The sequence below is a fragment of the Rhipicephalus microplus genome, chromosome X, assembly GCF_043290135.1.
Source record: "Rhipicephalus microplus isolate Deutch F79 chromosome X, USDA_Rmic, whole genome shotgun sequence".
NCBI lineage: Eukaryota > Metazoa > Arthropoda > Arachnida > Ixodida > Ixodidae > Rhipicephalus > Rhipicephalus microplus.
The window spans coordinates 265,903,120-265,917,663 of NC_134710.1; the positions used below are offsets into that span (position 1 = coordinate 265,903,120).

The following is a 14,544-nucleotide window of genomic DNA, read 5'->3' on the forward strand; positions in this document are numbered from 1 at the left end:
ACATAATTATGCCAAGGAAGGTATGTATAGGGCATAATCAATTGCAATGTAAATTTGAAGGAAGAAAAGGGGACTAGAAGATGTCATTCCCGCAGCGGGGACCATACAGATTTCACTTCTTTTTTTGTACTTTGTTTTTTATTTTTAGAAGGGTTTAAGATTTCAGAGTTGGTTTTTCGATGTTACGATGCTTAGCTGTGGAGCAACTGAAATATGATGTTCAAACCTTGAAATAATGCATCCAATGTTTTGATTTAGCTGTGCATTCAATGAAATATTTTGTTAGTTTAAACTTATTTTGTGTCGCAGAAGGTGGGAAGGTTTTGGCTCAGTGAGTGTTCAGTGGAAATAACCATTAATTTCAGCTCAGTGATGGAGAGCTCTTTAGTAAACAATTATCTTCTGAAAGACGCCAAAAAGAAGGCTGTCCAATTCAAGTGGTCACTTGAATAGTTGAAAGAAAACAATAAAGACCGACAGATTCTTTAAACCAAGCTTCACAATGCTGACTGATAATTTTGCATGCATAGGGACCCAGAAACAGTGTTATCGACTTACCCTTGGTCCTCATGTACTTGGCAAACAGAGGGTATATTGATATTGTCTGTGTTGGAAACTTTGGAATTGAGCTCTTGCTATTTTGCATAACAATGTACCAGAACTATAATATAAACAGCTTATTATTCTTTATACAGTTTTCAAGCTGTTTTTATTACAATAACATGCACGAACTGGCCCTTCAAGATACCCTTCTACAACAAAACGCACATAATATTCATATCTTGAGTTTTGTGCACGCTAAGGCTTAATGATAGTGCTATGTACTTAGCTTCTCCTTTTTCACACAGACTGTGTTTATATCTCTTCTCGATAAATTTATTCTCTATCTGGCCATTTTTTTCAAATGCCAGTGCACAAAACAAACATGACAAAAAGACTTAGGTTTATCTAGCACCTGTATTATAATGTAGCTTTTTGTGCAGCTACAAAAAGAGGAATGATATGATCTGGCTGACACATTTTGAGGTTTGTCGCTTCACATTGCCCCACAAGTTTTGTATTGTGTATGTGCAGGCTAACAGATGTGATGATCTGTGCACCATGGGCCAACGTGACATTTGCCTGCATGGCAGACGGTGTGGACCACACTGGCTGTTGCCGGCGTCGGGGCTTGCCAGAGGCCTGCCTGGGCTTCTGCAAAGGCAGCGTAATGCGTGTTGATTACCGTCACTTTCGCTGCCTGGAGTACATGCCCTTCTATGGTAGTTGTTTGCTCGAACACTATGGGGTGCTGCCTGGCCCTCCGAAGGAACTTACGGTCACTGCCATTAGTCGGAACTGGGCAGTTTTGAAATGGAAACCTCCCAGGTGAGAGGCCATCCTGTGAGCAGTAGGCTGTTTATATTTGCTCACATCTCTGCTTTATAATGTAGAATTTAAGGGCAGTACTTGTGGCTCTCTGCTTCTGCAAATTGTCACAGCCCCAGTGGAAGCTATGACATATACTTTACAGCAAGCTTCAGAAAGCTGACTGATAATGTTATATCTACAGGGAATAAGAAAAATGTTTTGGCATACCCTAGGTCTTCATGTACTTGGCAAACACAGGGTATGTTATTATTGTTTGTGTTGTAAATGGTAGAATGCAGCTTTTGCTGTTTGGCATCACAGTGTACCAGAACTATATTATAAACATAGTCGTCGCACTACATGTGTAGCTGATTCAGTTTGTAGGTAACATCAAATGTCAATGTTTGGTATTTGGTATAATGTCAATGTATGGTATATGCACTGGGAATGAATAGCCTGTGGTGTCACGGGAAACAAGTGGTGACTGTTACCAGTGGTGTTAATCCGAAAGAATCACAGTAGGGGACACACATCTTTAGTGATGATGGCCATTTTGTTTTTGTAAATATAGCTTTTATTTCTAAACATATATAAAATTAAAATTACGTCATATATATAAAAAAAGACGAGCGTGTGCCTTTGTGTTGGGCCAGGGAGCTTAAGCTAACAGCGCTAGTCTGCCAAATTCTAGCATGTTTCTAGCTAATATGCCATTTGTGATAAACCACACAATGAAAATACTCAGACTGTTTGTTGTGGTGCATAAAAGTTCAGCTTTTATGCATTACTCTAACTCAATGACGTATCCTGTGTACCTGTTAAGCATAGTCTCTCACGATTTACTCTTGGAAATGGTGTTGTAAAGTGTATTTATGTATGTTCATGGATGATTGCTTTCTTTAATAAAACAATCATGGTGTGCTTTGGAATCATATTTTATTATGAATGGATTAAGAGAAATTATTGACATAAATAATGGTAGATGATTAGGATTCTTTATTTGCTTTGCATTTTAAAGCACAGCATAACGAATATTTGTGACACATCAAAAGTATCCTGTAGCATTCCCAAAAGTTTGTGTTCTCAGTACTGTCTGGAATGAAAAGCAGATTTCACTTCTTTTTTTTTGTACTTGTTCTTTTATTTTTAGAAGGGTTTAAGATTTCAAAGTTGGTTTTTCGGCGAGGGTATGATGCTTAGCTGTCGAGCAAGTGAAATATGATGTTTGAATGCTAAATCTCAAGGGAGACACACTTGTAAGGGTTGCCACCCCTCCCTCCTCCAGCTTGAACACAAGGGAGATCAGACCCCCTGATCTCTCCACTTTGTACGCTATTGGCTGTTACAAAATTCTGTTTTACTAATTATAGATGGACACTGGCAGGTCGAGTAGGGGAATCAAATATGTAAAGTCACAGCAGAAAAAGATTAGCAAAAGATTAGATTGGCTAAAACAGTTGCTTGCGTGTGTCTTTTTCTGTGGGGAATATAAATAACACTATGATTGTTTGGGTAAACTTGTGCACTCTTGAGCTGCTTGTGACACCTCACACTTTTTTTTTGCTTCCTTTTTTTAGCAAACTGCCGGAGACTGTGACAAAGTATGGGCTATTCTGGAGAAGGCTTGGAGATGAGTTCGAACCTTACTTTGCTGTACCCAATGTCAAGCCACCCTATCTTATGGACAGACTGGAACCATCATCTGAGTAAGAACCAGCTTTCCAGCCCTGTGCTGTTCACAGCAAACATGATTAAAAATAAGATATTTATCTAGGTGTGCGCCCTATTTTGTGCTTGTCTTCTGTTGTTCAGCCACTCTGTCGATATTAGATAAAAGCTAATTATGGTTATTGCAGTTTTCAGAAATGCAAACAGCTGTATTTAAGAAGTGTGGCTGTATGGCTTTTTTTTTTTCATCTTTGCCTTGGCAAATTCCAATTGCATGTTCAGGAACTTCCAAAAGAAGAGTTATATATTTTCTCTTGTTATTAGGGCAATGCTATTTCAAGGCAAGGCTGCTTCACTAGGGAACTGTTATGGCTGGCTATACATTCTAGCATCACATTTAGAACATATACATTTAGACAATTTCATTTTACAGGGTAGTCTAAACTGCTTTTCCAAAATCAGATATTGGAATGGAACTACAGAGCCAGTTTAGCTAGTACACTTTCTCACTTCCAGCTATGGCAGTGGGACATATGCTTCAGTTGTGCATTTATAAGCATAACTCCTTGTCAGGAAGAAGTTGCCCTTTCATGAATTTGGTTGGCCAGTCTGCAAATAACATTTGGCGTATATCAAAGGTGTGTGTTTCATGCACAATGTCAAACTAATTTATTTATTACAGCTATGAAATATTTATTGTGGCTGAAAACAAATATGGAACAAGTGAAGGGTCAGATCGCATTGTGCTGAGGACACAAGATCCTGTGCCTGAGCCAGTAGATGAACCTTCAGGATACAATGAAACAGCCTGCTGCGTGAATGCAAAGGTCAAGGACATATGTATGCCCCTCTGTTCTTATAAGGTACGTGTCATTCTTCCTTGATTTTATTATACTTTAGCACTGACCTAAGTTACTTACCTGCACTGCATCTCTCTAGAACTAGTAAATAAAGCCTATGTTTCTGTATTATGTTGTGGATGGTTTATTTTTATTGCTGAATGTTACAGTATACAAATTATATGAAATGAAAAGCATTTAAATAGTATTGGGGATATGAGGGCAGATATATTTTCTTAATAAAAACCTTCTTATTTTTAAATAAACGATAATGGTGTTCAATGTGCTTGATATGGGAAAAAGAATGAAGAAAAGCTAAATGCTGGTGTTCAAGACTTCTTTTCTGATAAATTCATACTTTTAAAGCTATTACTTTGTACGCCTGCACTAAAAACAATAACAGTTAGAAGTATTGTAATTAAAAATGTGTAACTGCAGTCCATATGTGGCTTGAAGAGCTGTGGTATTTCATTGCAAGGGTAAAATGCAAATGCACGTACAAAAATGACCAAGTTTTGCATAGACTGGGTCGACCTTGGTGAAATAGTGGCAAGAGTACTCGACTGCTGACTCGAAGGTCACGGGTTCAACTCTAGTTGTGGAGGTCGCATTTTGATGGAGGCAAAATGGCAGAGTTGTACTGTACAATGTCAGTGCATGTTAAAGAACACCAGATGGTCCAAATTTCCGAAGCCCTCCACTACGGCATCTGTCATGATCATAGAGTGGGTTAAACTTAATAGTCCTGATGTACAATCTACATGGAATAAGACTCACTAAATGCAATAAACTCTGGATAACATTTAATAATCTATTACTGCATTTTCTTTATTATCTCCACTTTACCACTCTCCTGCCCTCCTACTGCGTCGTCTTGGCTGGGCAGATGAAGTTGGCTGACCTGCAATATCTGAGCCCCCTCTGTCTTGATGAGATGCACACTCTGCTGCGATGTGGTGCGGGCGGCCGTGACCATCGACCATGTTGCCAGCGGTATGGTGTGCGTGATGAATGCCTGCCCATCTGCGCTGGTGAAGTCTCACTTAGCAAATATGACGTCACTGCCCTGGTCTGCTCCCGAGATATTGGTGCTGTTCTCAAGGTGCTCACTTTTCTATCTCATCTTGTCCATCTCATGTGGTTGTTATTTTTTACAAGTCGTCAAATATTCTTCTACTATCTTGCCTTCTGTGCCATTACGGCACGGAAGCATGGTTTTTATTTACTGTCTATGCCTCTGCCTGCATTTCGCCACCTTTGAGCTGAAGAGAGTGCGAGCAATATTTCCAAGTATTTTGTCGTGTTCCCCTTTTCATGCCATCAGAAATGAAGATGAACATGCTTGTAATGTATAGGTCATGGTAAAAAACAAACATGGTAAGGTATTATACAATATAAGAAGTTGATAGCTCATGTATCAAAAAGTCAATATGTTCTAGTTCTTGTCAATCATGTACGAGTGCTGATTCATCAAGCTTGGTTGAATGGCTGAGCCTATAATTTTGGCTGTAACCTTACATGCATACTTTCATTGTTTAGAACTTCTTTTTTATCTTAACTTGTTTACAGTGCTCTTATTTGAATAGATGCATCAATTCCAGCAAGGATTAGGTGGTTGGGGACAGTTACAAACCTAGTTCACATAAAACCAAGTTGTATAAACCGCTTTATAAAAGATATGCACTGGGGAGCATTTCTATTGCCTTACATAAAGAGTCTCCTATAAGCAGGATACTATGTTCTCATTTTCTGACCAATTCTTATTTTGATACAAGCACACTGATGTCTCTTTTACCCATTTTTCTCTTACATCAATGTATACTATAGTAGGGTTCGACTCTGTATGTCATGATGTCTTATGAGTCCTATTACCATGCTGCCTTTTGCCTTTTTTTCCATCTATAAACTCGGAGTGCACTTATGGCAGAATTGTTTTAATTTATGATCAGCCGTAATGTGCAATTTAAAGTTTGATATTGATAAGAAGTATCACTACCAGGAAATACAAGGGAAGCGCGGGTAGAGAATGAAGACAACGTTGCCTCCACTGCGATCCCTCTGAGTGGGTACGAGCCATGGCGGTGGAGATCATCATCATTATACGGTGATCGCGGACTCAGGGCCCATTAAAAACCCCCATTAATTTACCTTGCCTTGTGTAACAATTTGTGGAAGGTGCTGGGTAGGACGAACTCAAAGACGGAAGCTTCACTACCAGGACTTCGTCGCAGCCGCCGCCTCGCCGGACTTCCACCTTCGCCGATCGTAATGGCCCAAGAGCAGCCATCCAACGCTTCGAGGCCAACTCCCATGGGTTTCGCGTCGTACTACAGAGTGCCACCAAACTTCGGCGGAACCTCAGGAGAAGACGTTGACGTGTGGCTCAAGAACTACAAGCGGGTGAGCAGAAGCAATGGCTGGGACTCGAACGAACAGCTCAATCATGTCGTATTCTCGTTAACTGACACCGCCCTCATGTGGTACGAGAACCACGAGGACATGTTCACGACTTGGGAACGTTTTGTTGAAGAAGTGCAGAAGTGTTTCGGTGATTCGGATGCAAAGAAGAAACGCGCGGAGCAGACATTGTCTCAGAGGGCACGGCTTCCAGGAGAAACATGTACGACATACATTGAAGAAATATTGAAGCTGTGCAAGATCGTGAATGGGAGGATGTCCGAAGAAGACAAGGTTGAACACGTTCTCAAGGGTATAGCCGAAGACGTGTACAATTTCTTAATTGGGAAAGACTGCTTGAACTCCGTGTCCGACGTGATGAAGCACTGTCGTACCTTTGAATCCCTCAAGATGCGACGAATTTCTCCGAAATTCGGCCGCCTGTCCAACGTCCCCACTGTGGCTAGTGTTGAAACAGTGCCGCCTAACGACCTTGCTTTGACCATACGGCAGATTGTCAGAGAAGAGCTGCTTCGATGTCAGCAGACCTATCATCGCCCCAGCGATTTTCAGGATGTGTACGTAAACGAACCAGAACGTGTGCAGACTCCTGTTTCTCTTCCACCATGGCAACCATCGATCAACGCAGCAGACGCTTATGAATATCAAGGCACACGGCAGGCTGGATTCCCCCGTCATCCAACTCCCAACTACGAACGAAGTTTTCGCCCGCCTGTTTACCCAACATTGCCTGCCTACAGTGCCCCTGAAGGGCGGCACTACTATCCCATGCGTTTTGAGAGGAGTCGTTACTCTGAGCAGCCACGTGCCCCTCGACCAATTCCGGTATGCTACAACTGTGGCGTCCCGGGTCATATTGCACGTTTTTGTGACCACCGCTCATATCAGCGACAGTCTTGGCACATGTATCACCAACATGTCGACCATCCACACTCCACGTCACGGAAACCACGCGCACCTACCGGGTCATGCTACCCCTCGCCGGCCTCTGATCGAAGTTTGATGCCACCACCAGCTCCCCGTGCTCCACGATCGCCGTCGCCACGGTGACGCGCACGTACACCGCCGCCGGAAAACTAGTTGGTGCGGCCAGTGGGGGTGGAGCCGCAAGACCACAGGTGCTATCTACAGATATACCTCCGTCAGCGTTTATGTTGAAGAACAAAGTTCGTGTAGTTGTTAATGGAGTGGCTACTATGGCACTTGTGGATACAGGCGCGACAGTCTCAGTGATGAGTGTAAATTTTAAAAACCTGCTAGGACCAAAAGTGATGTTTTGCCTGAACCATGGGGTGACATTTCGTGGTGTAAGTGGTGACGTGTTGTGTCCGGTGGGATATTGTACTGTGGACGTCTCGTTGTGTGGCAAGGTGTTTTGCACAGAGTTTGCGGTTATTCCGCGGTCTACACATGACCTTATCTTGGGTATTGACTTCTTGTGTGAGTGTGGGGCAACTGTAGACTGCCGAAGTGGGCATCTTTCTATACATGGTACTTTCCCAACGGCGCTCTTAGAAAATTCCTATCCGGAGGAATGCATCTTTTTCGTCTCCGTGGATACAGTTGTTCCTGCATTTTCTGCTGTGTGTGTTCCCGTGACATGTTCCAGTAACAACTGTCGCACGTTTGACGCCACGCTCGAACCGATTCCCTCGGCATGCCTGAAAAAGAACAGTGTCAGTCGTTGATGGACGGGCAGGTGTGTGGACAATGAACAGTTCCATGGAGCCTGCAGTTCTGCCAGGTGGCATGAAACTTGCGGTATTTAGACCCGAGTCATGTACGACGCTGGTTGCGCTTGTTGATGCTACAAGCCAAAATGAACATCTAGGCTTAGAAGGTTCAGAAGATGCCTAATTGCTACAAATGGTCAGCAAGTCACTTGACCAAAGCGAACGTCATACACTGCTCGACGTTCTGTCTAAGCACTCGAAAGTGTTCGATTTTTCTAAATACAGCCAAAGGCCCTTAATCCCAGCGTCCCGGATACGCCATCAGATCCACACCGAGTCGGCGCATCCCATTAGGCAGAAACCTTACCGAGTGGCACCATCTGAGCGCAAGATCATCAACGAGCAAGTCCAAGAGATGCTGGAAAAGGGAATAATACAGGAATCGGCAAGTCCGTGGGCTGCTCCCGTCATTCTAGTGAGGAAGAAGGATGGTACGTGGAGATTTTGCGTTGACTACCGCCGACTGAATTCTGTTACCAAGAAAGACGTCTATCCACTGCCGCGCATCGATGACGCTCTAGACTGCTTGCATTCCGCGTCCTACTTTTCATCTGTCGACCTGAGATCAGGTTACTGGCAAATTTCGATGCACGCAGCTGACAAAGAAAAGACGGCATTTGTTACGACCGACGGACTTTACGAGTTCAACGTTATGCCATTCAGATTATGTAATGCTCCTGCGACATTCGAAAGATTTATGGACTCTATATTGCGCGGTTTAAAATGGCATATATGCATGTGTTACCTTGATGATGTCGTAATTTTTGGGCGTACTTTTGAGGAGCACAACACTCGCCTAGACCTCGTGCTCAGCTGCATTGAAAAAGCTGGCCTTGTATTGAATTCAAAAAAGTGCCACTTTGGCGAGCGACAGACATTGGTGTTAGGACATCTCGTCGACAAAGATGGCATTAGACCTGACCCACAAAAGACAGCGGCCGTTGAATCGTGCGAGCGTCCTAAATCTGTGAAACAACTGCGTAGCTTCATCGGGCTCTGCTCGTATTTCCGCCGGTTCGTACCCAAGTTTGCGGATGTTGTTCACCCCCTGACGAACCTTCTACGCAAGAACAGCCCGTTTCAGTGGACCTCCGAGTGCGATGCCGCTTTTCACAAGCTGAAGTGTTTGTTAACTTCGCAGCCAATACTTCGGCACTTCAATCCTTCGTCGCCCACGGAAATTCACACAGGCGCAAGTGGCATCGGTATCGGTGCCGTTCTCGTTCAGCGTTCTGGCAAGAAGGAACACGTTGTGGCGTACGCAAGTCGTTCTTTAAGCAAGCCTGGACGCAACTACACAGTGACCGAACAGGAATGCCTAGCGGTAGTTTTTGCCGTGCAACGGTTTCGCTCATACATCTATGGTCGCCCGTTCACTATCGTCACAGATCACCATTCCCTGTGTTGGCTGGTCAACCTTCGTGACCCATCCGGCCGCCTCGCACGATGGGCCATTCGTTTGCAAGAACATGTCTTCACCATTTCATACATGACTGGCCGTCTACACGCTGATGCGGATTGCCTCTCCAGAATGCCGCTACCATCGACAGATTGTGAAGGCGATAACTTTGACCACCTTATTGCTTCTCTGTCGTCTGGCTTTCCCGATGCTGTGACTTTCGCCGCTGAGCAGCGTAATGACCCAAGCTTGAAAGCTCTCTTCCCTGGAGCGAGAAATTCATTAAGCAAAGGCCGATTCTGCGTCCGAAATGGTCTTCTTTACCAGAGAAACTTGTCCGCGACGGGCGCCCGCTTTCTGCTAGTTGTTCCTGTGTCACTCCAAACGTCTGTTTTGCGTCTCACGCATGATGACCCCACCTCTGGCCATCTAGGCACCGCACGAACACTTAGTCGCACGAAAGAGCGGTTCGATTGGCCGAAAATGAGCAAGACAATCGAGAACTACGTGGCCAGCTGTACGCAGTGCCAGAGCCACAAGCGGCCCTCCTCGGGTCCAGTTGGTCACCTGCAACCTGTAAAGCCTCCCGATTCCCCTTTTGAAAAGGTCGGCATTGATCTGATGGGACCATTTCCATGCTCCTCAAAAGGTAACCGGTGGATAATTGTATGCGCCGACTACCTGACGTGGTACTGCGAGACAGCTGCCTTATGCTCTGCCACGGCAGTCAGTCCAGGTTTCGGAGTTCCTGTTGAATTCAGTCATCCTCCGACACGGACCTCCTCGCGTGATAATAAGTGACTGTGGACGACAATTTACTGCTGATATTGTCGAATCATTACTTCATTTGTGTGGTTCCAAGTTCCGACACTCAACTGCGTATCATCCACAAACTAACGGCCTCACCGAGCGCACAAACCGAACGTTGATCAACATGTTGTCAATGTACGTCGCCTCCGACCACAAAAACTGGGATGAAGTTTTACCATTCGTCACGTACGCCTTCAACACGTCGAAACACGAAACGACAGGCTACAGCCCTTTCTACCTGCTCTACGCTCACTCACCTCGACATACGCTGGACACTATCTTTCCTTTTGTCGTCCATGACGATTTAACATTTGCGGAAACTTTGTGTCGTGCGGAAGAGACACGTCGACTTGCCTGCCTACGTACACTGGCAGCGCAAGAGTCCTCCAAAACTCGCTACGACAGTCAACACAGGCATGTAACCTATGCCCCCGGTGATCTAGTGTGGGTGTGGACCCCAATACGCAGACGTGGCTTGAGCCAAAAGTTACTGGCACACTACGTCGGTCCTTTTGTGATACTTCATCGTCTCAGCGAGGTCAACTATGAAATTGCACGTGTCACCACTAGTGGCCGACGTTCATGCAAGACAGAGGTGATGCATGTCGCCCGCCTGAAGCCCTTTACACGAAGGATGCAAGAATGACTCGCCCAGCGGGCTTCGTCTGAGACCGGAGGAATGATAAGTATCACTACCAGGAAATACAAGGGAAGCGCGGGTAGAGAATGAAGACAACGTTGCCTCCACTGCGATCCCTCTGAGTGGGTACGAGCCATGGCGGTGGAGATCATTATCATTATACGGTGATCGCGGACTCAGAGCCCATTAAAAACCCCCATTAATTTACCTTGCCTTGTGTAACAATATATTTGTAAAATCAGACAGGGTTGATGTATGTATGAAGATATCAACCTACAAACAATTCGAGTTGCCTACAACCTGGTTCCAGATTACTGCATCTGTAGTGCCATGTTTATTGTAGAGAAATTGTGTCGTACACACTTTTCACTTGGTTACTGGTATTTGGAATGAAGCAGGAGTGATAGTTGGGCTAGTTTGGAATGAAAGCATTTAGTTCTGATTTTGTTTCCACGTATGCGATTCTTTCCGTGAGGATGTATTTCTGAGATGATCAATATTATTGCAATATCACAATATGGTTTTTATAAATACAGCCAGAATTCACCTGTTTTTCACCTCATTCACACCTGGCATGTGGAATTCTTCGTCTTGTGATGGCAGAGTTGCTGTATAGGCTTCTTTTTCTATTCAAAATGCCTTACAGGCCCATTAAAGGGCATTGAGTAAGGGGGGCATCAGTATATACATTGAAAAAAAAGTAAAAAAAAGAACAAGAGAACAAACAAACAAAAGTGGTTCAACAAAGTTATACAATAGAAAAATGCTACGAAATCAGGTTATCACAAAAATATTTATGGTTAAAGATGGATACGATGTGGTCTGGAAGGCTGTTCTAATGTGCTATGGCTCGACGTAATGGTAATGAGTTAAATGCCAGGGTGTGACCATGAATGCGCAGGAAACTACGTGCGTTGTGAGTGTGTCGAGATGTGTGCAAAGGGTCATGAAGTGACAAATAATGTCATTTGTTGTTCTAGATGTATCTGTGAAATAAACATGAAAGGGTGATTATGTGGCATTGATCCAGTGGCATTAATGCAAGGTCTTGTTTTATTAGGGTGCTGCTTGAATGATAGTCGTAGTTAACAGCTATGAATCTCGCTGCCCTATTCTGGACGGCTTCCAATGTACGCTCTAGGTAATCTTGATGCGGTGATCATTTGGATAATGCATACTCTAATTGTGGACGAACATAAGTTAGATATGATAATCCATGTACGTTAGAAGGAGCATTGTGTAAGTTTCTAGGAAGATATCCGAGAGACAGGGAGGCTTTTGAAGAGACAGCTGCTATAAGCGTATTCCAAGATAAGTCTGATGAAAGGTGAACACCAAGATATTTATATGATGGTGTGGCTGAAACAACGATATCATTAATACTAGTATAGAGAAAGGATGAGTTGGTATGCTTTCTAGTGAACGAGATTAACTTACATTTAGAGGCATTAAGGGACATCTGCCAGGCTTTGCACCCCCTGTAGGTTAGATTAAGGTCATTTTAGAGAGTGGAAATATCGTCAATACAGTGAATATTGTGGTAGATGACGCAATCATCCGCAAACAACCTAACTGAGGATGAAAGGTTATCGGGCAAGTCGTTAATGTATATTAAAAAAAAGTAATGCACCCAGTACACTGCCCTGGGGAACACCAGACGGGACATTGCAAATGTGAGATGAAGTGCCGTTAACAAACGTAAATTGCTGACGGGATGACAAGAAGTTGCATATCCAGGACAGGGTTAATGACTCGATACAGAGAGAAGACGATTTAGAGATTAAACGACAATAAAGGACAGTATCAAGAGCTTTGGCAAAATCGAGAAAGAGGCAATCCATTTGATTGTTGCTGTTCATATTAAATTGAAGGTCAGTGGTGAATTTCAATAACTGAGTGTCGCATGAATACAATCAGTGGAACCCTTTAGAGTAACTCTAATTGACGGGTTGAAGCACGCCAGTACCACTGTGCAGTTTCCGATTACTGGTGAAGTTGTTTCTTGGTACTGGCATGTGTATAAATTCTGCTATCCCGAATATCTCTTTACTCAAGGAATAGTCCTACCACGAGTGTTTTCTTTTCAGCTACTAAGCTCAGTGAACTGTGTAGCAACTTACGATGCAAATATCTTGTAAATCATGTTTGAATATTAATGTAGCCAAAATGGGCATTTGATAAGTTGATCTTGAAATTTAATTCATCATATCAACACACGTACATTATATGACTGTACATATGTTTTTTGAAAAGCTGTCACCAACAGATGACTGAAAAAGATTAACACAACCAAAAATACAATGTTCATGGCATTAGCATAGGTTTTCAAAATGAAACAGCAGCATGTAAAAAGTAACTACTGTCTTGTAAATGTCTGTTAACTATGTCACTTATATATATAAGTGATAATTTGTTTTATGTAGCATGAGATTGCTACTAATCACTATTTACCAGTTGTTTTAGCAAGCTTATAAATGCTTACAATCAAACCTCACTTGAACTAAAATGCACATGCATCAAAATACAGTAGACTCTCATTAAATGGAACCTGAAGGGACTGAGAAAATGTGTTCCTTTTAACAGGAGTTTCGTTTACTGAGAGGTGAAGTGGGTTGCAGCATTCAAGTATGAGACCAATCATATCAGAGGAAGTTGTTCCATTTAAGCAGCAGTTCCGTTTAACAGATTTTCGTTTACTGAGAGTCTACTGTAAATCTAGAGTGGTTCTTGTAAGTGTCAGCATGCAACAAATACCATATATATATACTTAAAACAAATATTAGTTATCATCAGAGCACTTTTATGTTTAATTCAACATTAGTGTGACCAGATTTCAAGGAGGTCTTTTCAGAACTCACGGTCTGCCAGCTCAAGAAAACAGCACTGTACATACTACTCTAAATGGTGCTTTTGTGTTTAAGGTTTTTTTCTTCCTTCATCTGTGCTCACAGTGTATGGAAGAAGGCAAGGACATTATTCCTGGCCCGCCTGAAGATTTCCATGTAACATTTGTGACACCAACTTCTGTACACCTTGTGTGGAATGCGCCTTCAGGAAATGTGACGACAACACAATATCAGATTAGGTACGAAGCCATCAATGGCACAGTGCCTCCGCACCCTGCGGAGTATACACAGGTGAGCACATTTATTTGTTGTTTGCTAGTTTTCACTTTGTTTAGCCTTTGGGCTTTTTTGGCGGTATTCAGCTTGCCACTGCTTTCTTCCACTGAACAGCCACTTTATTACAGTTACTAAGGTACTTGGTTTTGGTACTAATTTTTATTTGCATAGTACATTTAGTTACTGTTTGGGATGGACCATGAATATGTCACCATTCTCACACTGATTCTGAATACTGATGCTCCCAGCATAAGTCGGCAAACTCATTCATGACTTGAATCACTCGGACTCACTCATACTCAGGTTGAGTCATGAGTCTGAGTCGGAGTGACTGCCTATAAGTAACATTTTAGTGAGTTTGAGTACGAGTGAGTCCGCTGGAAGAAAATTTTTGTAAGTGTGAGCCCAAATCAGTCCAGTTCAGGAAAATTTTGGTGAGTCCAAAGCGCAAGATATAGTTATTCAGTGAATCTGAATGAGTTCCATCTTTTTTTGCCGACTTATGGTCCCATCTCCTCATCTTCTGCATTACTTAGAAGTGCGGCAGTTTGGGCTAGTTGGTATG

General features: G+C 43.1%; 1 protein-coding gene across 5 annotated transcripts in view; it reads left to right on the plus strand.

The window, feature by feature from the left end:
* The window catches only part of LOC119162229 (Ig-like and fibronectin type-III domain-containing protein 2), a 254,828-nt gene that overhangs the window by 205,683 nt on the left and 34,601 nt on the right, over positions 1 to 14,544 (plus strand). For all 5 annotated transcript variants that reach the window (XM_075879049.1, XM_075879052.1, XM_075879048.1 and 2 more), the window contains 5 exons: positions 1,075 to 1,368; positions 2,928 to 3,056; positions 3,701 to 3,881; positions 4,744 to 4,959; positions 13,809 to 13,994. In XM_075879049.1, the coding sequence (XP_075735164.1) occupies positions 1,075 to 1,368; positions 2,928 to 3,056; positions 3,701 to 3,881; positions 4,744 to 4,959; positions 13,809 to 13,994 (1,006 nt within the window). The remainder of the gene's footprint in view (positions 1 to 1,074; positions 1,369 to 2,927; positions 3,057 to 3,700; positions 3,882 to 4,743; positions 4,960 to 13,808; positions 13,995 to 14,544) is intronic.